Source organism: Tachypleus tridentatus, chromosome 4 (genome assembly GCF_004210375.1).
Source record: "Tachypleus tridentatus isolate NWPU-2018 chromosome 4, ASM421037v1, whole genome shotgun sequence".
Taxonomy (NCBI): Eukaryota; Metazoa; Arthropoda; class Merostomata; order Xiphosura; family Limulidae; genus Tachypleus; species Tachypleus tridentatus.
The window spans coordinates 72699876-72724244 of NC_134828.1; the positions used below are offsets into that span (position 1 = coordinate 72699876).

General features: G+C 37.0%; 1 protein-coding gene across 1 annotated transcript in view; it reads right to left on the minus strand.

The window, feature by feature from the left end:
- The window catches only part of LOC143249420 (uncharacterized), a 45783-nt gene extending 26614 nt beyond the window's left edge, over positions 1-19169 (minus strand). Inside the window, exon 1 of the mRNA XM_076499245.1 lies at positions 18646-19169. Within this exon, the coding sequence (XP_076355360.1) occupies positions 18646-18678 (33 nt within the window). The 5' untranslated portion in view covers positions 18679-19169. The remainder of the gene's footprint in view (positions 1-18645) is intronic.
- Positions 19170-24369: the final 5200 nt, after the last annotated feature.

Here is a 24369-nt window from a genome sequence, read left to right on the forward strand (position 1 = left end):
AGCTTACTTCTCCCTCGTCTTACACTGCAAAATTAGGGAAGCCTAGTGCAGATAGCACTCGTGTAGCTTTGCGCGAAATGCAAAAGCTTTTCGTTGCTCTCCTACGCAACTTTTCTCCATCATAAAAGTTTGTTTTGTTCTTAAGTACAAAGATTATATTTTGTTATTTGTTCTTTTCTCACCAAAAGAGACAGTATGGTGAATTTGAGCATTACTACTGAGCCATAGAAAGGACTATTGTTGAAGAAAAACATACATGGTAACATGTATCAGGTCATCCCATAAGTATTGTATGAATATTTTTTACAGACAGTGCATCATCATTTCTGTCTTTGTATAAGGCTTTAATGACTGAAATATATAGTAGTTCATGTATTAAAATGCTCATACAAATAAAAGAAACTAACCCAACTCCACTTTTTCAGATGATTAATCATATAAACCCTTATGAAGAAGGATGTGTCTGAAGAGCACATTAGACATATAATACTACTTAAAAAGGCAACAGTGCAGCAGAAACTACATGAAACATTCAAGGTGTTTATGGTGCAGAGTCTCTCAATGAAAGGAAATGTCGAAGGTGGTTTGAGAAGTTCAGATCAGTTGACTACAGCTTAAGTGATGCGCCACGTACAGGTCGTCCTGTTGAGTTTAATGATGAGTTGCTACTGGCTGCACTTAATGAAGATTGTGGTGTAACAGTTGAAGAGCTAACACAGAAGCTTAATTCAACCCATTCAACAGTTCACTGTCATTTGCAATAGCTTAGAAAGGTATCAAAACTTGGAAAATAGGTCTCCCGTGATTTGACAGAAACCAACCTTAAAGCAAGAGTGGATATTTGCACTTCTCTGCACTCTCGTGGACAGTTTAGTGACTGGAAATGAAAAATTAATATATTATAAAAATGTTAAGCTTCACAGACAATGCAAGTAAACTGGCTAAAGCACAGACCAAAATGGCCCTCCACCCTAGCAAAGTCTTGTTAAGCGTTTGGTGGGATATTGTTAGTGTGATCAACTTTAAGTTGCTGCCACTCAATGTAAATATTACATCAGACTTCTATTTCAACAGTTAGAGCGCTTGAATGTTGCACTTAAAGAAAAGAGGCCCGCTTTGATCAATCGTAAAGGTGTGTTACACCAAGATAATTTTATAGAAGCAATATTCAGAAACTTGTGACTCGTTGGCAGGAAGTAATTAATAATAATGGAACATACACTTTTGATTAAACAGTATTAAAAGCGCTTGAAATCCTTTCTCTTTTTCTGAACCTAAAATCGGACATTACTTAAGGGATGACCTAATACAACCACAGATATATTGTAATCCATAATAATAAAACGGCGTGATTGTGGATCTGTATCCAAGAGTAATCATCTAGAAACTTGAAATTTTGCACACATTCCAGGTGTATCCTGAATGTATATACCTGAGCATTATTTCCTATCTACGTGCATATGCATATGCGCATCTTTTAATATGAAAATCTAAATATAAATACACCACCGTAACTTCAAGACGAAATATCTGAAACCTGAAATTTTGCACCCATACCAAACGGACCCTGAGGGTGTGCAACTGGGTATTACTTATCTTATCCATTTCGTGCCCGCATGAATGTAAGCATCTTTTTAAGAGGCTAGCTAGTGAAAGCCACATAAAAAAATGTGTGACCACCGTATCTCCGAGAAGAAATAATCTAGAAATATGAAATTTGCACACATACTAAGTGTAGCCTGAGGGTCTGCACCTAGTAATATTACTTACCTTATCCACATGTGTGCGCACATCTTTTTAATGAGGCAAGCTAGCGAAAAATCACATAGAAAATAAGTAGTTCCTTATATTACAGATTATAGATATAAATGACAGACAGACAGACATGCATATGCGCATCTTTTTAGTGAGACAATCTAGAGAAAACCCATATAGAATAAAAGAGGTCCCTCATGTAACAATTTCTAATAAATAGAAAAGCTAGTGCATTTGATTACAATATGTTTCAACAATGGCTTTTATATCATGTTGCTTAGCAATAAAAGTATAAACCAATATTGCGATTAAGAAGCTAGGTGCTGAAAGTACTTTTGCTAGCCTGAGCGTGTCTGTATGTGTGTGGCTGCCATACCTTCAAGAGGAAAGAACCTAAAAATTTGAAATTTTGCATCCATGGACTCTGAGGGTATACACCTTGGTTTTATTACTTTTCCTTGACTTATAATTGACTTATTTATCTGGAAACTACTTCTATCATTAAATTAAAAGCCAAGAGTTAATCCACATGTATATTATTCGAAAGTTTCGATTACAAAAGTTACGGTAATCGAACCACCAAACTCTGGGTGATGCAAGCCAAAACTCTATTAAAATGGGGAAATTTCTCGTATTTTAGTGGTATTTATATTTACTTCCTCTTCCTCCCCCCGTCGCACTAAACATGCTCGCCTTTCAGCCGTGGGGGCGTTATAATGTGACGGTCAATCCCACTATTCGCTGGTAAAAGAGTAACCCAACAGTTGGCGGTGGGTGGAGATGACAAGCACCCTTACCTCTAGTCTCACACTGCTAAATTTGGGACGGTTAGAGAAGATAGCCCTCGAGTAACTTTGCGCGAAATTCAAAACAAACTAAACCAATATTTCTCTTCTTTCAAAAAATCTGAAAACAAAGTAACCATTGTACTCTGTTAAATAATTTCCAATTATCACACAAGAAATTATGGTAAATGAGTCAGCTAGCTTTTAGTGATGAATACTAACATGTACATACACACGTAATAGATCATCTTTATAGTAAAATGACTCAGGAATATCTTAAAGTTTTTTCGTAACGTCTATTGCCTTGATAGTATTGAAGAAAGCAAAATATATTAAACAAGCAAATTAATTTAATAATTATAAACATACTGCAAATGGCTTTTTTCTCTCTCTTCTTTTTTCAAAGCGACACCATACGTGCTAATACCAGAGTCAAGTACCAATTACGCCATAGCTTCGTCAATTATAAAACGAGTCAATTAGATACATTCATTCCTATTGATCAACCGTACAAACAACGCAGCCAGATAAGATAAACCTATTAGTCTTAATAATGCTTATTATCTTGTTGCCAACAAAAGGCACGTCATCTGGTCATTCATTGGTTCATTTGAAGAGTCCCCTGGTGGCACAGCAGAATGTTTGTGAACTTTCAATGCCCGAGGTGGGCAGAGCACAACATGCTCACTGTGTAGCTTTGTACTTAACTACAAACAAACAAATCATTTGAAAAATATTTAATGATGATTTAAGATATGTCAATGGTAATGTGTCTGCTTTTTTTTTTGGATGATGTAAGGCATGCAAATTGATAAGAAGCAAATCAAACACGTCTTTCTGATGCGCTCTGCCATTAAAATAAGTCAATGTCAGAGTGTGACCTCTGAAGCTGTGTATGTTAACAAATACAAGAAGCTATTTGTATGACTAGAAATCATCCAACACTCACTGAAGTGCTATACATGAAAATGTTGCTTATTAGCATCAACATGTCTTAAAGTAGCAGCTGCTTTATTTTTTAACAAATTAAAAACATTAATTTCAAAATTTCTACAGCATAATCATTTATTATAAGTTAAATCCTGTGGTGTTTTATTAAACACATACTGAGAATGCAACACTGGATGCAAAATATTACTCTTTGTTTGTTTTTTGAAATTCGCGCAAAGCTACACTAGGGATATCTGCGCTAGCCGACCCTAATATAGCAATGTAAAACTAAAGGGAAGGCAGCTAGTCATCACCACCCACCGTCAACTCTTAGACTACTCTTTTACCGACGAATAGTGGGATAAACAGTCACATTATAACGCCTCCACGGCTAAAAGGACGATCATGTTTGGTGTAACGGGGAATCGAACCCGCGACCCTCAGAGTAGGAGGCGAGTACCTTAATCACCTGGCCTTGCTGGGCCAATCTGTAATTTCGAGCTTCGATGAAAAATTTGAACATTTCGTCTCGCCACAGTAGCCACGAGTATCACATTAATAATTCTAATTGTTGTCGAACACATTACACCCCAACTCCCACAAATTATACAAATACTCGTTATTTCCAAAACACAGCTATACAAACAAATACGTAATCAAACAACTTAAGCGTACATGGCCCTGAGAAGGAAAGTAGCAACAGTAACTAATAAACATTCAAAACATTTCAGGAGGGGTAAAAGAGGTCAACTTAGTAACGTTGATCAAGGTCTTCAAGACCAAAATCCTGATACTGACGAACCACTAGGTTATATGTTTTAAAACAAAATGATATGACATGATTTATGTTTATTAAATATATATATATATATTTTTTGTGTTATGGATGAGAATAAAAACACAACTTTATCGCATCATACTGTGTTACAAGGGCCTCTCAGAAGTTTCAGGGAGGCCCTTGGCTATAAAGATAATAATAAATTATGTCACATAAAAAAAGATTACAATGATTAACTTAAAAGAAAAATGAAACATAAATTGAATATTCAATTTTTATGTATAACGTGTAGCTATAATCTGAGCGTGTGTGTAACATTTTGGACTGATTGGGAAGCACAAAAAACAGATCGAGAAACTTGACACACGCAAAAAATAACAAGCAGTCTAAACCTGAGGTCCAGACCAAATGGTCCTTCTGTCTCTTCCCCTCTGACTTGCCCTATTAGTTACCAACTATTATTGTACAGTTTTATGTTAATCTCAATCGTAAATAATTGTATTTCTATCGCCAAATATTACTGTGCATAGTAAAAACTTCCAGAATGTTTTAACCGAAAATAATACTAATTTTCTTCAAACTGGCACTACTACACGTTACTAGGAGATATTGGAGATATCGTTTTAAGTTGTTCAAAACATTTAAGATACTTAAAACTGGTAAATGTTTTAATCAGTAATACATTGTCGAATTACGTGGCCTGGCATGGCCAAGCGCGTAAGGCTTGCGACTCGTAATTCGAGGGTCGCGGGTTCGCGCCCGCGTCGCGCTAAACATGCTCGCCCTCCCAGCCGTGGGGGAGTGTATAATGTGACGTTCAATCCTACTATTCGTTGGTAAAAGAGTAACCCAAGAGTTGGCGATGGTTGGTGATGACTAGCTGCCTTCCCTCTAGTCTTACACTGCTAAATTAGGGACGGCTAGCACAGATAGCCCTCGAGTAGCTTTGTGCGAAATTCCAAAACAAACAAAACATTGTCGAATTACAATGCATAACAATTTTTTTGAAAAGTTTTGCTCCTGAAAAGTTTTTGCTCATTGTGGGTATGCACAAATATAGTTTTGGTTTTGCTTCATCACGTAGGAACTCTGAGAAATAGACAGTTAACCCTTTACCCGCAATAACGTATGTAATTGCGTTTATGTTTCTAATACGCTATTAAGGTCAACATAACTAAAACTGTTTTGCTCCTGATTTTCGTTTGAATTCAATGTCCGGTGCATCACGTTGCAGTGTCCAACAGTAGTCAGCAAACATTGACGGATTCCAGTTCGTTTATATCGTTTTTCCATTGTAGCAATGTTCTGGTGAAACTGAAGATTTCGATGAAACGGTACGTGATAGGCAAATTTGGATGTGATTTTCGTGATCAGCAGCCAAAAATCTATAAGGAACACCCAACAGTGTTCAAGAAGCAAAAATTCTGTTGTGCAGTGTTATTAGAGTGTTGACTAATAATAATTAACACTAAGTCATACATGGATGTCCTCAGAAATTTGTACGTGTTATGATGTAAATTAAAATCGATGTTAAACTAAATATTTTAGTAAGTTTTAATAAACCTGTAAATTTGTGTTTGCGTTTAATTAATTAAGTCCACAGCACATTATTTTAGTCTATGGACTTACACTGTAAAAACTGATCTCCTACGTACGTATTTTGCTATCTCACTGAAAATATTTCTGTGGGCGCTCATAACATCATGCAACTTGGGTAACTAACTGCTTAATAGGCATTCTTTCAGAAGCCTGAAAAAACAAGTTCATCAAAAAGATTTAAAATTAATGTAGCATATATGGATATGAATAAGATAAACCAGTCACCCTTTTTGAATATTAATTTTATTTGGTTCCGAACAAGCGTACAAATACGTATATACACGTATCCGTATTTATTAATTTGGTTATTTGTATTTACGATGAAAGCTACAGAATGGGTTATCTGCGTTATGCTGATCACGAGTATCGAACCCGGATTTTTAAAAATAAGCTTCCGAACATACCGCTGAGCCAGTGGAAGATAATTCTTAACTAACACGTCCTTTTAAGTGCTTTAAGCGTAATCAAAGTATAACATTTATTTTCCGTTCATAATATAAATTGAGTCGTTAAACGAAACTGCTATTAACTATTAAATATATTTATGATTATTAAACTCAAAGTAGAGTCTCAGATAAAGTTGCAAAATTTATCGAAAAATGAATTTTAATGTCCAAGTTTGTTTGTTGTTAAGTGCAAGTATACGATTTCTAATGTCGTAAGTCCGCAGACATGCTGCTGTGCCACAAGGGAGCTAATTTCAAAGTACAGGACACTAAAGTTTGTTATACTGATGTATCAACCCTTCTACAGTGGACCCGCGATGGCCAGGCGTGTTAAGGCGTACGACTCATAATCTGAGGGTCACGGGTTCGCATCCCCGTCGCGCCAAACATGCTTGCCCTGTCAGCCGTGGGGGCATTATAATGTCACGGTGAATCCCACTATTCGTTTGTATAAGAGTAGCCCAAGAGTTGGCGGTGGGTTGTGATGACTAGCTGCCTTCCCTCTAGTCTTACACTGCTAAATTAGGGACGGCTAGCACAGATAGCCCTCGAGTAGCTTTGTGCGAAATTCAAAAACAAACAAACAAACAAACACGTACAGTGGTTTTTCACATGCAGAGTTACCGGATACAGTGAAGTAACGCTATTGCTCGTGTGGGGGAGTGTTGTCACAGATGTAAGGTGTGGCACTAACGAAGCTGTGTTTGGAGGGATTAGTTTGATTCCCCGTAAACTATTCGGTATTTAATAAAACTAGAGTATGTTTATGTCTTTAGGATTATGTCATAATCATTTCTAACAAAATGAATAATATTAATTTCACTTTGGTCACGTTTTTAAAATAAACATTTAATATTGTCACGATTTGTTCCTCGAGTCCTAACTCATACCTTCAAAAATGTTTAGAATAATCAGATGAAAAAAATGATGGAATCGTGAATTTTCTAAAAATCTAGGATTACAAGAAAACGACAACAATGATTTGTTTAGAAATATTCACTAAAGGCTACACAGAAGACTATCTGAGCACAGGCGTCCTTAGTGTTGATTGGTTTGTTTTGAATTTCGCGCAAAGCTACAAGAGGGCTATCTGCGCTAGCCGTCTCTAATTTAGCAGTGTAAGACTAGAGGAAAGGCAGCTAGTCATCACCACCCAACGCCAACTCTTGAGCTACTCTTTTACCAACAAATAGTGAGATTGACCGCAATATTATAACGCCCCCACGACTGAAAGGGCGAGCATGTTTGGTGTGACGGGGATTCAAACCCGTCACCCTCAGATTACAAGTCGAGTGCCTTAACCACCTAGCCATGCCGGGTCTCCTTAATTTTGAACAGATAGACTAAAGGAAAGGCAGCTAGTCAGCAGCACCCACCGCCAACTCTTGTTTGCAGAATACAGGATTTGACCTTTATTTTTGTAGTGTACCCACGACTCCAAAGTGTGGAACGCATTTATGTGGCACTGGGACACGAACTTTTAAATTCACGGTCTGAGCACGAAAAACAAAACCAGAACCTAAAATAGAATAACTGGAAAATAACTGAACATTTTTTAGAATTATTGGTAACTGTTTTTATTGTCTAATGTAACATAATCAGTGACCCCCAGTGGCTCGCGGTAAGTCCGTAGTCTTATATCTCTAAAAATCGGATTTCGATACCCGTGGTAAGACAGCACAGACAGCTGTTTGTGTAGCTTTGCGCTTAATTACAAACACCATCATCGAATAGGATATTCGGCTGATTGATTCGCTATAACAGTAAACTTCTGTCATTTGGAAGTACAAAGAGTATTTTAATTAATCTCAGAATTAACATGACAAAAATAATCATTAAATTCAGTCACAATATGTTTATGTCTAGTCAACGTAATAGCAATTTTTCTTTTTTTACACTTATACTGCGGATTATCATTTTCAAATGGCTAATTCGTGATGATGCAAAAATTGTTAGAATCACTCTGCAAATTAATTTGATGATAAGTCATTTGTCTGATTAATCATAATAATTAATTTATCTATTATTTAATGTACTTTATTTCATAAAATTGATTCTCAGAATTTTCTATATACGTAAAAAAAAAGCTCGTACATTTTCTTTAAATAATCTAATTTATTTACGTTATTCAGACCAGCTTGAAAATCGTCCAATGTATTCCAAAATGTCTTATTTCAGTAGATTTTCATCACACTACTTAAAATTTGATTGGGCAATACATACATGTATTGTACATGTTGGTTTGAAAGCTAGTTGCTATTGTTTTTTTAATTTTCATCTCTTACAGATCAGTGTACGGGAGTATATGAGCTTTCTTTAAGTATGACACACAGATCAACAAAGGACTAATACTTTTTGTTGTATAAATCAAATGCTTTTATATGTTTGTTTGAAGTTTGAAAACGGATAAAAATACTTAATAAGTGAGTTTAATAACTGTTTAAAACTCGCGATCTGACATTAAGTATTTTAAAAATTAATTTCGTTGTTTAATTTAAATTATTTAAAATATTATAAAATTGGTGGGATGACAGAAAACTTATTTATTTAAAATTGTCAAACAAATCACAACGAGTCACTATGTGAACAACTGTCTTTAAATCTGAACTGATAGTCTAGGTTAGTCAATAAAACTCCATCGCCAACTGTTGGGCTAACTACTCTTCAGTGGCCAATCAGCGTATCAACTATTTCAATGAGTGGTGTGCGTTTTTCGGTAACAGGACTCGAGTTTTAAGCCCATGGATTCAGAGTCTGGGAACGTACAACACAATCAGCCCATACGTGAACGTACAATAAGGCCCGGCATGGCCAGGTGGGTTAAGGCGTTTGACTCGTAATATGAGGGTCCCGGGTTCGAATTCCCGCACCTCGGTGTGAAATTCCCTCCCAGGGAAGATTCTGTTCTTTCAGTTTACCTCCTCTGGGATCTAAACATCCACCCACGTGTTTGCCGTGCGTGGCAACCCGTGAAGGGGAAGAGAGAATCCTGGTGGTTGAGGGGTCCAACCCTAACACACCTCTTTGGCCTTGAATTCCTGTAGACGGGCAGCCTTTAGGTGGGCCCCTTGGGTCAATCGGCTGGTTTACTTGGGCTAGGGTCAACCAAGTACTAGTGTTGGATGTTCTCAACAGGTGTTGTGGACATTATATCTGATGCTGGTGCTTGGGTATAGTGCACGCAAAACTATGGCGTTGCTGCAGTGTCCTTGTAGTGCGTCCCCTCGTAGGGCTCCATGGTGGGTGGGGTCAGTGGGCACCAAAATTTTCCTTTCTTTATTATAGATACTCCAATTAAAAAACTTAAATAAAATAGTGAAAAAACAGTCTGTAGGAAAACGACCACGTCTTGAAGATTCTCAGCAGTAATCTTCACCATCTGTACCACCTGTTTTACCCTATTTTCTTATATTGCATTCACTTTCAGACAAACCTTTAGGGCAAATGTTTCCCTTTCTCATTCAAAAGAAACTAGATGGACTTGCTGGTTCTCCAAATTCAGTAAAGAAACTTCGATCTAGTGACATATTGGTGAAAACATCCACATCTCAACACAGTGAACTCCTCTTGCATTCAAAGGCATTTGGGGATATACTGTACCTTTTGAGGTTACACCTCATGCTACTTTGAATTCACCACGAAGAGTTATTGTTGAAAGGGATTTGAAGAACATCCCAGAGTCAGAGATTCTCGCTGGTTTCTCCACCCAAGGAGTTTCTGCAGTAAGGCATATCTCCACTCGCAAAGATAGAATTATGATGCCGACCAATGTCCTCATTCGCACATTTACGTCACCACGTCCGCCTGCCACCATCAAGGCAGGTTATCTTAATGGCAGAGTATGGCCATACATTTCATCAAGGCAGGTTATCTTAATGGCAGAGTATGGCCATACATTTCAAACCCTCTCTGATGTTTCTAGTGTAAGCGGTTTCGTCACTTGAAGACGTCATGTCGTGGTTCCATAACGTGTGTTCGTTGTGGTGGCAAGGACCATGATGTCTATGAGTGTGAAACGGACCCTCATTGCATCAGTTGAACTGACTCTCACCAATCCTACTTCCGTTCTTGCCCTAAATGGTTGGAAGAAAAAGAGGTAAAGCATTTGAAAACGATTCATAACGTTACTTATCCTGAGGCTTGAAAGTTGCTGTCAACCACTTCATCTCAGATGTATGCTGCTGCACTTCGTTCAACTATTACGGTGGGAGTGCAGACGGATCTCACTGTGCCTCCAAAAGAATTGTTCTTCAAACAAATAAAGTCTTTTGACCTCCATGGATAAAAAAAAATTGATGAATCAACTCCAACACCTATCTCCCTTACATACATTCCAACAAACCCCAAGATCCACATCCAGGTACAGGCATTTCGTCAGATGCATCTTCTTCTCCCACCCCAAGATGCAAAACGATCATTCGTTCACGTCCTCAGTCACCGGAATCCCTTTCCAACAGCAAAGACCTGCTCAATCGACCCAGGGCAGAATCCATGGAGGTCAATAGATCTCCCTCAAATAAGGACAGTAAGGAAAAAAGACGTAGTTGTCAACAGAAGGGTTCTCCACCCAATTCGCCTACACGTAAATAAAAATGGCCATCTTGATACAATGGAACTGTCGAGGTTTACTTTCTAATCTGGATGACATCAAAACACTGATTGCTTCCTACCACCTTCTATGTATTTTTTTACAGGAAACATTTCTGAAACCTGCCTATACAGACACCTTTCAACGGTTTTCTTTGTATAGAAATGACAGGCTGTGTGATGGACGAGTGCATGCAGGGGTGGAACTGTTGGTTGATCAGCATGTGCCCATCCTGTCTTTGCCACTCGACACACCCTTGACGCCGTAGCCATCCGTGTTTCCTTGGGTCATACCATCACTGTTTGTTCTCTCTACCTGTCCCCTGGAGAGACATATTATCAATCAGACCTTGATGCTCTCGTTGAACAGTTGCCGTCTTCCTTTCTACTCCTGGGGGACTTGGACATCATCCCCTCTGGGGAAGTGCTGTTATTGATGGGAGGGGTCGCTCTGTAGAGCTTATGCTCTCTGATCACAATCCTTCTCTTTTCAATACTGGTTCTTCCACTTATTTTCATGCACCTAGTCAGTCCTTTACCGCTATTGATCTTTCAGTTTGCTCCCCTTCATTATTCTCCCATTTTTCATGGAGGGTTTACAATAATCCACAAAGCAATAATCATTTTCCTATAATTTTGAGAGAGACTGGACATGGTCGATGCCAGCCGACCTGCATGTCCCCTAGGAAGCAGGATCAGGCAAATTGGCCCTCTCACTGCTCTCGCAGAACTTGATCCTGCCATCGTCTGTAAGCCATCAATAGACGACTGTGTGGCAGCAGTAACTGACTGTATTATACAAGCAGCTGCTCAATATATTTCTGAAACCTTGACACGTTTTCCACTATATCCTCGTCCATGGTGGAATCCTGTCTGCCACAACGCACAGAAGGCTCCAAAACGGGCCTTGGATACTTTCCGTAGATATCCCACACTCTCGAACCGCGTCGCTTTCCAACGGGCCCGTGCACATGCTAGGTGGGTAAGACGTCAAAGCCAGAAGGAATATTGGATTAAGTTCACAACTGGCATATCTTCAACCACCAGTTTCAAAGTCATATGGGGCAAGATTCCAAACGTTAGTGGGAAATATAATTTTGTTCCCATCTCGATCTTGCTCTCTGATGGCTGGGAAGTAGCTTATACCTGGAGCATCGTCGATACTCTAGGTGAAAACTTTTGCCGGGTATCTTGCACTTATGCTTGTCCTTCCACCTTCTTAGCCATTAAGACTCGGGCAGAGCAATCACCTCTTTCCTTTTAAGCTGATTGTCTCTATGAGTATAATCACTGGTGGAACTCAAACTGGCCCTTCATTGGTCTGGCAGTACATTGGTTGGACCTGATGATGTACACTATGAAGTTAGAAACTGACCGTAACATTAAATAACTCAAAACCAGGACTGGAGAGGCCAACTTCAGGTGACTAACGCTGCTGTTTGAACAACCCGTTTGTCATTCTGGCGAGTTATTATTAAAATTTTGCAACATGTCTTTTAAAAATTTTATTACTTTACTTTTTGAAACTGGCCATAACGTCAAATAACTCAGAACCAGAACTGGAAAGGCCAACTTCAGGTGACTGAAGGTGGTTTTTGTACTTACCTGTTAGTCTTCCTGGCGAGTTATGATAATTAAAATTATGCTACAAAAAGTCCTTTCCAACTTGCATTACTGTAGTTTTTCCCTTAATGTTGTCGACTAGATGTAAACATTGGTTTTATGCTATTTATGTTTTTTTAAACTTTGTTTTGTTTTACCTTAATTTTCTTTTATGAATTATACTAAATTCACTTTACTTTTAACTTCTTAATGGAAGTTTGGCGCATATAGCTTAGCTGCTTTGTGCCACAAAACACTAAATCAACCAACCAACCAACCAGTCAAATTCCCGTCGTACCAAACATGCTCGCCCTTTCAGTCGTGGGGGCGTTATAATGTGACGGTCAATCCCACTATTCGTTGGTAAAAGAGTAGTCCAAGAGTTGCGGTGAATAGTGATGACTAGCTGCCTTCTATCTAGTCTTACACTGCTAAATTATGGACGGCTAGCGCAGATAGCTCTCTTGTAGATTTGCGCGAAATTTCAAAACAAAACAAACGTACAATAATACTAAACTACTGAAAAGATTTGAACCGTTCACATCGATAACAGCAAATTTAAAAAAAAATTGAAAAATATTGTTTCTTTCCTTTACAAATTCTCAATTATTTCGATCTTGTAGAAAAATGTGAAGACCGAGGTAAAAAGTATTCAACCTTAATATTTTCAGTCGGACAGTCTCTTCACTGTTGAATCCAAACATCGTTTTCAGCATTTATTTAAATTTTTTAATCATTCTACTTTTTAAGTTACATCAGAGTCAAACACTTAGCAACTTGTTATACTGTATGGGTTTTCTAATTAATGAGAGTATAGTGAGGATAGAGTCCCCAATTTTCGCGTCATAAGATCTTAAACTTACCACGAAGCCATCGGAAGGCTTAATCATTATATATATATCCAGATGCAGTATATTTTAATGCAGTTTGATCATTCCTGTTAAAATAGCCCCATCATGGCTCAGTAGTAAATTTTCGAGCTTATAATGTTAAAATACTGGCTTCCATACAGACAATCAATTATGTGACTTTGCACTATGCAACAAAGAAACAAGAACTGTTAACCTAGACTTGCATGTATCACATAACAACATTTGAAATCAAATAAAAACTATGAGGCTGTTATTGAACATTGGTTCTTATAACACGAATAACAACGACGACAACCACATGGAAATTGTTATATTAAGCATTAGACGTCAATGAGCTTATAGCAAAGCCACATCGGACTATCTGCTGAGTCCATCAAGGGGAATCGAACTCCTGATGTTAGAATTATAAATCAGTAGACTAACCGCTGTACCAGCGAGGGAGTAGACATAGATGATGTTAATGAAGACAACATGGGTAGCTGCTATCACGTTATAACCTGTCTACTTCTGCTGCTTTATTTTTTATTTGTTTGTTTTTCGCCACATTTATCGCCTCAATTCCTAAACAGCGTTTTTAAAATACTAATATTTAAGACATGTGTTATCAATAAACTATTATGTTAAATCATGCTTATTACCATCAGAACGTATTATAACTTCCGGTACTCACTCAGTGGAAGGCTGTTAAAGAAACATTCATTAAGCTATTTTATCAATATAAATCTTAAAGGCAAGGCTTTCGTGAAAAGGACAATGGAACAAATTTACTTACGCCATTTTTACGTATTCATCTCTTATCTGTACATTACATTCTACAAATAAATTACTATGATTAAAAAAAAAAAAGAACTAGACATGGACTGAAACTACCTAAACATTCGAAATAGTTCTAACACGGGATCCCAGCGTGTGTGAACTATAGTCGCAAAAACCAGTTTAGCTTCTTCCCTATAACAGCGCGAGTACACGTAACAGGACAGCTTAGAAAAATGTTCACATGTGAGTGACGAAAATCAACATTTGATTAGTTTCTATTCCGCTTTGTGCTTGTATTTACACATGGCAACGCAAAAGAATTCGAATCTTCTTTTGCTCGTAATGTTAATGCGCTATTATCATGAATAATTGATGACCGTGTTCTACATGCAGGTAAAATAACACATTTAACGACTATTTTTTTCTTCGTCTGAGGCTATTTCATTAGAACCAGTCTGTAAAGCACATCCTAAATTATACTTCTTTGTCGAAATAGGACTGAGGGGTCACTTGGAATGGAGTAAACCATGTAGGTGTATTTGATTAAACACGTTAATCTATACATATGGGTGTGTATGTGTCTTTTGAAAGACTGTAGCAAAGGTCTATCGTTATGGCTATACTTAGTATGCGTGTTTAAAGATAATAGTCAATATTATTTCTTAAAAAAATAGCCTGAAACAAAATATTAACCACTGTTAAAGTTTCTTTCTTCAACGAGGATATCGTAAATTTTTCTGAAAATAAAATGTTGCTTAGTTTATAGCGGAGTAAACCATTTTAAACATAATATACGAAACTGACATTTGATAGCCATGACCTTTTTATCACAATAAAGATATTTAAGGGAAACTACAACCATCCAGCAATGCAGTTAAATGTAAATATATATATATATATATATATAATTATATGGAAAGTAATAACTGAAAGGAGAAATGAAAGTGTTAAATAATATTTGAGTCAACATCTCACATTCTACTGGTCAGTTGGCACGAGATGCGAAGTTGTCATTAGTTTGTGAGTACTAAGCAAGGTTTATCCAAGCATAGCCGTTCACGATTTTGAAATTATACACTATAAGAAAGGCAACAGACTAGGGCCCAGCATGGCCAGGTGGGTTAAGGCGTTCGACTCGTAATCTGAGGGTCGCGGGTTCGAATTCCCGTCGCACTAAACATGTTCGCCCTTTCAGCCGTGGGGGCGATAGAATGTGACGGTCAATACAACTATTCGCTGGTAATAGAGTAGACTAAGAGTTAGCGGTGGGTGGTGATGAATAGCTGCCTTTTCTCTAATCTTACACTGCTAAATTAGGGACGGCTAGCGCAGATAGCTTTCGAGTAGCTTTGCGCGAAATTTAAAAACAAAGCAACAGACTAATTGACAGTAATCACCGCTAACTCTAATTGATTGTATAGTGTAATTTGACAGTCACTATTAAAGTTCAAACAACCCTCCAAATGGCGGAGAGTGTTTTTAAGGAAGCAGGTAAAAAACCCGATATATAAAAATTACATTCTTGGTACGTTAGCGAGGCCAACCCGACCCATGTAGTTAGAAAAGATTTATGTTATAGAAGCTCATATAATATTTCTTTAAAAGTTACAATGCCATCTTACAAAGATTAAACACTCGGTAAAGAATTAATCACGCATTTTTACATAACTTTTACACTAAACTTGTATTTCAAAAGACAAAAATTCAAGACTAAATGACTCGACATTCTCCTAACTTTTGGTCAGAAGTTTTAAACCACAGACTTACTCTCAAATACAATGATCAAAATTTTTAGAGCATGTAATTTTTTACATTTTCTCATTAATATATATTTAAAGCTTATAAAAGTTGTACTTGGAAATATGCTCCCTCCAGTGGCGCAGCAGCATGTCTGCAGACATACAATGCTAGAAACCGAGTTTCGATACCCGTGATGAGCAAAACACATACAGCCGTTTATGTATAATAATAATAATAAACAAAATAACTTCAAAATAATTCTAGTGACAAAGGTTTTTATTAAATAGTTAAACCTTTCCATTTTTCTTAACAAAGAAAATTATAATACACAACAATAATTATGGCTATAAAAAAGATGAAGCTTCAACTTATTTTTCCAGTAGTTGTTTCTTAAACTAGAACACGTTTCAACTTTTCTAAACAGTACAATAAACAGTAATTTTGTTGCTTTGTTAATATTTTCACAAAGCTATGAGAACCTCAACAATATTTTAACATAACGGACATGAGTATATATCCATTAAAATCGTAATTATTTTCTTAGTTTAATATTTTGATTAGGAACCTGTTACTACACCATTTGAACTGTTATCTCTTGTTAATACAGACACTGTGTTTCGAGGTATTTCAATTAATGCCCGTTACAGTAAATATCTAGTTCGATCTTTCAGATGAGCCCTAAATAGGTAGTTAAATGTGTAGTTTTGTGCTACAAAAACATTAAGCATTGTATCCTTCACACTGAATGAAAATGCGTTCATTAATACGTACTGATTTTTGACATAATTAGCTCTACATGTTCTGTGCCATAACCATTTAATATAGTATTTAAGTTTAATGAAAAACGAGATAAAACATTGTGCTAAAAACTTGCTTAATTTCATGAATCACGTCTTTTACACTTTTGTTTTGTGTATAATATCGTTCACTTGAAAACATATATATATATATATATATACATAAACATAATTTAGAAAAATTTTAATGCTCAGCTCAGTAATTTATAGGCCCGGCATGGCTAGGTGGGTTAAGGCGTTCGACTCGCACTCTTACGGTCGCGGGTTCGAATACCCGTCACACCAAACATGCTCGCCCTTTCAGCCGTGGAAGCGTTATAATGTGACGGTCAATCCCACTATTCGTTTGTAAAAGAATAGCCTAAGAGTTGGCAGTGGGTGGTGATTACCAGCTGTCTTCCCTTTAGTCTTACGCTACTAAATTAGGGACGGCTAGCGCAGATAGCCCTCGAGTAGCTTTGCGCGAAATTAAAAAACAAACAAACAGTAATTTATTCATAAAATAAATCTTTTACGAATATTTCTAATTGACAGTGATTGATACCTATTAAACACGTATTGCTTAGCTTCGTCATGAATGTTCCTCATTAGGTTTCTTCCATCATTTTATTAGTTCTCAGTAAGATCAGGTTTTATTTTTTTATCAGGAAAAACTGAGCAATTGATAATAATTATTTTCATAGCAAGAATGTGTTTCAAAGAATGCATAAACTTGTCAAAATGCTTTTCACCATATAAGTGGGGTTGTCTGTAAAACATCGAAGGACGTAAGTGCTGACTAATATATTTGAACAACGTTTTTCTATGTCCCCCGGTGAGACAATGGTAAGTCTATAGGTTTACAACTCTAAACGTCGATTTCCCGCGGTGAATACACCAGATTGCCCAATGTGTTTTTGCTCTAAAACAAACAAACTATATATACATAATAATAATAACGAGATTTGCTATTTGCTGGTCAACGTGACGAGTATGAGTAAGCATGAATTTTCCAAAATGAAGTACATCAGTTCAGAGCAGACGAAAACGTTAAAAGAGTAAAATATTCGTCATCGTTGTTTTTTGTTACTGTTGTTGTTTTTGTCTGTTTCTTTGTAACGTTTTCTTCAACACAGTTTACAAGTTAGTAAGCCCCCCGCTAGTACAGCGGTAAGTCTACGGATTTACCACGCTAAAATCAGGGGTTCGATTCCCCTCGGTGGGCTCAGCAGATACCCCGATGTGGCTTTGCTATAAGAAAACACACACTAGTTAGTAAATCAAAGTACTAAGTTTGACCCCGACATCTCTTGGAAATAACGTGAATATGATTAATTCACTGGAGTGCCGGACATGTTTTAGAGAACAGGATGTTAATACAAACACAAAACATTGTTTAAGGTAAAATAAAGAACCCTAATGAAGCACCAAAAGAATTTTTTTGTGTGTTTATAACTTAGTCTTATCCCTTGGTAAATCCACTCAAGTGTTTGGTTTTAGGCCTCTCTACCGTCTTTCATAAATGATGGCGTGACACTTATGGTGTTAAGCGCCTTTTCAAACGCTGACAGGTCTAGTACAAAGGCAACAGGCAAGAAATAAGGGTAGAAAGAAAATAAACGCAGCACCTCATTCATTGCCGTACTGTCATTGGGAAACAGAAGGATTTACTACATTTAAAATATGCGACGTTAATACCCTAAATGTCCTTTCACCTTCTTTTTTCTAGGAGCAACACCTCCCTAAACCCATAAATACTTAAAACTGGTTTTGTTTCGAAAGCCACCCCCCAAAAAAAAAAAACATACTTTTTTGTAGGCATTTCTTGAGACATTTATATTTATTGTAAGAAATTGTGTTTTACGTCAGTATGGAAAAAATACAATCTAAAAATATGGGATAATATTCAGAAAGATAACTATTGTTATAAAATTGGGAGTGATTATAAAAAGAAAAATATCCTCTGCTGTGGTAAGTGGATTTATCTTAGTATGAGGTTAAATACACAAATTAACTCACCGCTATGGTTGACATGATGTCCACCTGAACCATATTGAACTCTGTCGAACTGAACTTTCCGAGAGAGTCTGTGGTTTACCGACACAGTTCCGTTAATTTTAGCGTGGCAGAACGCCCACGTTGTCTTCAGTTATCCATAGCCTTCCAGAAAAATATTAGTGCATCGTAGGATTGGCTTTAGATCACAACCTTTTCCGTAAGCAAACGTTAATGTTCGGTACTGGACAGGCGAAAGTTTCCGACGTCAGTCCACCCACATCCGCTAAGACTGCAGCAGGAATAGATTTTTTTTTACGAGTCATATCCTAACTATTTTACACCAGTATTTGAAAATTCTGTGAATTACTTTCCTAAAAGGCCTACCAACTAACTCTCTCCTGCCGATGTGTGGTGAGGTATCAGCAGATATTGTATCTAACCAAGGTTTCACATCTTTTTTTTCTCTCTGAGACAATTGGAAAGAGCAAGTCTGCACGGAAAATCGCGCTGTTTGTCTTCTGTGAATCTCTCAAACCTGTAATACTCTACCACTGTATCCGCTGGGATAGAAGAATGAGGCATTGTTTACAAATGCCACTGAAGAACGTGATTGGTTCATTCAGGGCTACTGAAAGCAAACAGACAGGGTAGTCCTAATGTGTCGTGGCCCGCTTTACAAGCTGCCACGTGCTGTTTGGCTAAAGATTTTGGCTCGTTTTGCATTCGATGTTATTCCCATCATAAACTCAGCGTGAGTTCCCCCCTACAAACACTATGTTTTTTTTTTTTTGTTTGCTGTCAAAACGTACCACGTAACATAATGCAACTAGTTGAAAATGTCCTCTCTCCAGTAGGTCTGTCTATCAGGTAGTTGTGCTCAGGTCACCATTGTTAAATCTCTTATTCCTCCGGTCTGTTCTTTCATCTCAGGCTTCAGTAGTGACACTTCTTTTTTGCTCAGCCAAACATAGATATCCCCAGGTGGTTTTTACTGTGAAAATTGGGAGAATCTTCTCAGATTATTCAATAAAGATACCTTACACTCTCTGCCCACCTGGACAGAACTCTAATAACAAAACATTTTAGGACACATTTTCAAATGTCAAAAAAGCTTAATAAAGGTAAATGTTTTAATCTTATGTTATCGAGTTTCTAAATCACAGGTGCGTTACTCCTGAAGTTCTCAGAACGTAACCACCCAAAGAATGCAGAAATATTACACAAGCACTAGCGTAGCCGGGGGCATGCTGCCATGGCCCATCCTCCGGATTGTATTTTTATTTTACATCGGTTTCTTTTCCCTGCAATTCCTAAGTTCGCTATGTTAATTTTTGTAGTTTTATGTTCTTTAGCTTCAACTTACATCTATCTTACTCAGAATCCCGTTCACGGTTTTCAAAATTCAGCGTAGTCGTGATTCACTATAGTTGAGTGACGTCACTAAAGTGGCATATTATTGGTACGTTATAACACTCATTTAACGAATCTAAAGGAAAATAATAAAGTTTAAATAGTATTGAAATAAATAGAAATTATATGCAAAGAGTTGCCCCGCCTTCAATTTCCTGCATACACCAGTATACATAAGTATAGAACGAAGACAATCACTGGTGCCAGTTCTCACTTAAAGTAGTTCAGTTTTATCGGTTATACTCGGAAGGTGTAATTTTTATTGTTTACCACATCAAAACTGAAAAGATTACCATATGGTTTGAAAATTTGTTTGTTTGTTGTTTTAGAATTTTCGCGAAAGGTTACTCAAAATGCTATCTGTGCATTGCCGTCCTTAATTTTAAACTACTAGACTAGAGGAAAGGCAGTTAGTCAACAGCACCCACCGTCAACTCTTGAACTACTCTTATATAATCTAATAGTGGGATTTGACAGTCACTCTCGTAACACACTAACGGCCTCCAAAGTGAAGAACAAGTTTTTGTTTAGTAGCGGGACGCGAACCAGAAATCTGGTGATTCGCAGTAAGGGCACAGTAAATACTAAGAGATGTTTGACATAATTTAAAGTGAGGACTTTTCGTTGATTTTTTTCTTAGTGAAACAGTATCTCTGAGTGTATTGGATAACTGATACTCAAGCTGATGATACTGCTTGTATATATGATGTTAAATTTGTTTCCAAAAACACTATGGAGAGAACTTTCCATTATACTTGAAAATATTCTTAGTGGTATATTTGAAAAAATAAGGTGTATTTACATCGAGCACTTAGCATTTTGATTCAAATTGAAGGTTATATACGTGAAACAAAAGTAATATTAGGATAAATCATACTTTTAACTAACTCATTCAAATATTTGGTAAGGCCAAACAATCACTTTGAAAGGACTTGCCTACAGCCGAATATTCAGACATCTGATATAAATGATTAGAAAATGATAAAGAAACTGTTGCTTCGCATTAGGAGGAATAAAATGAGGGGCTAAGAAAAGTGTCGGTGGATACATACTTCGGGCTATGATGAGAAGTGCCAATACACAACATTTTGGAATATATAAGTGTTCCATTAATGGATATCAGAAATTTGCAGCCTTTCCAAGCACTGTTAATGAGAGCTTGAAATTATATTTGGCTTATGGATATTTAAGCAATGAATGGCTGCTGTTCCTAAGTGGCACAGCGGTATGTCTGCGGACTTATACCTCTGAAAACCGCGTTTTGATACCCATGGTGGACAGAACATGGTGTAGTTTTGTGCCTAACTAAAAACAAACAAATAAATACTTGCTGAATATCCTACAGTCTTTCCACAACTGTTATGTTGATGTTTCAATTTTATCCTCTTTTAACTCCATTATATATTCCAAATAATTAACACATAGTAACACCGTATTTTTGCATTCAAGTTCACAACTGAGCGGATATAAAATATACACCCATAAAATGGTACATTAGCTTTAAACTATTTGTATTGCTTCAATTAAAGTCTTTCTATTATATGTCTCTACCATCCGTATATATCAAACTCAGGTGAATCAAATTGCCATTGGTATATGATATACAGTATTTGCGATAAAATTTTAGTTTACTTGGAATCTCTCTGTACGACATATTTTAAGGCACAATTTAAATAGCTTTCTTAGAGTGATTATTTTCTAAATATTCTGTGTGAGAGTCGCCCAAAGTGTTGTTGACTCGCTGCCTTTCCTCTAGTCTGTTAACTCATAGCTAGAGACGGTTTCTGTAGCTTTGATTTGGTTTGAATTTCGCGCAAAGCTACACGAGGGCTATCTGGACTAGCCATCCCTAATTAAGCAGTGTAAGCAAAGCTAGTCATTACCACCCACCGCCAACTCTTGCGCTACCCTTTTACCAAAGAATAGTGGTATTAACCGTCAAATTATAACGCTCCCTCGGTTTAAAGAGCGAACATGTTTGGTGTGACAGGGGTTCGAACCCGCGACCCTCAGAGTAAGAGTCGAATGCCTTAACCACCTGACCATGCCAAGCCTGTATAGCTTTGTTCGGGTGCCTTAGACAAACACTAGTTGCTTTGGTTTATAGTAAATCTCCTTCGAGAGCTTCAAGTTGCTGTCTATTTCAATGGATTTTGGAGTTAAGACATATTAGAAGTGTGTAGTCCGTGTACATGTTATAACAATAGTACTAGTGAAAAAAAAATAGCACATCCATTCCGTTCATTCCACAAACTTATACCTGCCATGTGAGTATACTGTTTGTTTTTGAATTTCGCGCAAAGCTACACGAGGGCTATCTGCGCTAGCCGTCCCTAATTTAGCAGTGTAAGACTAGAGGGAAGGCAGCTAGACATCACCATCCACAGCCAACTCTTGAGCTACTCTTTTACCAACGAATAGTGGGATTGCCCGTCACATTATAACGCTCCTACGGCTGAAAGGGCAAGCATGTTTGGTGCGACGGGGATTCGAACCCGCGACCCTCAGATTACGAGTCGATGTGCGTATACGTAATGTATGACGTAATTCTTTGTATTAATGGACGATTAATATTTCAACTAAACCTAATAATACAAAGTCATGTGTAAAATAATTTTTTTTTATAATGATACTGATAAAATTGACATCACTGTCGGTTGCTCCGGTTAAGAAGTTGAGAATAAAAGAAAAAAATAACTGACCTTTATTTTGTTATTACACAGATATGATGTAACGTACTTTCTGGTTCAGTACGAATACAATGCTACGTGAAAGAATAATGCAATTTCCAGCAGTATTATTTAACACGACCAATCCCCGTTTACAAAAAAGTGAAATTGACGAAAATTAGAAAATACATAAATTAGTTTACAAATGGTTATAGAACCTTTGGAACTATAAGCCTTATTCTCACATCTCCTATGTTTTAAACTACGAGTAAAACTTCAACATCAGGGAAAATCTATATTATTCCCTTTCATGAATATAAGTTTATATTGCAATGATTTTTCTCTCTACTGAGTCCTTTTTTATAATGTCTTTTTTTCCCCTGGTTTAGCCACATTTAAATAGTGACATAGTGGCACAGGCTCATAACTTACATAGTACAAACTCACTTCCATTGTACAGCACTCATTTTAGACACAAATAAGTAGAGAGATAAAAGTTTTAAACGTCAGTCGGAGACAAACTCTCACGGTTTGAATCTACATAATGAAGCTCAGTCGAGCCTGTAAGCTCCTACTGTTAGATTTTAGTTTGTGGCACATTTGTATTTCAAGGACGTGTGTGTATGTGACAAGTGTGTTTAGATATTAACAGCACTAAACTGGTTCATAAGTTTTACGTTACAAGAAGCATATATTACATGAAGAAACAAGATCCATACATACCATAAATTTTAAAGTGTGATTTAATCTCAGCATAATTTGTAATGATTTATCTATACGATGTTTGTGGTCAATTACGTGGCATGAAATATGTAATCTATCTTTCATTTTGTTGATCAGTTTCTGGGCTGATTAACAAACGTAAACGTTCTTGATGACGAGAAATCCACTTGAAATACAAATGTTACCTTTATACCTATAATAATTAATAACCTAACATCCAATCGCAACGCCCCTACAATCCAGTACCGTTTATACTCTCATCCCTAAAACATGTGTCCGGCAATTTTCTCTTTATTAACCTGAAGATGACCTAGTAAGGTCGAAACGTTGTTCTCTACTTACCAATAAAAAGTGTTAATGCCCATACTAGCCGTTCTGAGATACAAATGTAAACGTTGGAAATGGAAGTTAACGTACTAGAAATGTTTACAAATAACAGTAATTTGGTTATTGCAAGAAACCACGTAACATATATATATATATACATATGAGCATTTCCAGAAGTGTTAGTGTTATTATTTGGTTTGTGTTAAAATACTGTAAAATGCAGGAAAAGGAGGAAATTCGTTATTTGATTTATTTGTCATATAACTTCGCGCAAAGCTACTGGAGGGTTAATCGACCCTAAGTTTGAAGCGACATACAAGAGCGAAGACAGCTGATAAACAACGCCCATCATCCACACTCGGGGTACTCTTTATCAACGAATGGTGCGAAAAACTTTCATCTTATAACACCGCCTCCACGATTAAAAAGACAAGCATGTTCGATGACTGGTTTCGATCTCACCACACGTAGATTGTGAGTCATTTGCTTTAATCACCAGGTAAGTCATACCATGTCAATTACTGTATTATTACTGGTTGTGTTTTCAAGCATTACCCCCTATTTGCATTGTACTGCGTGAAACAATATTTTAATTAACAGAACAACCGTCGTTAAC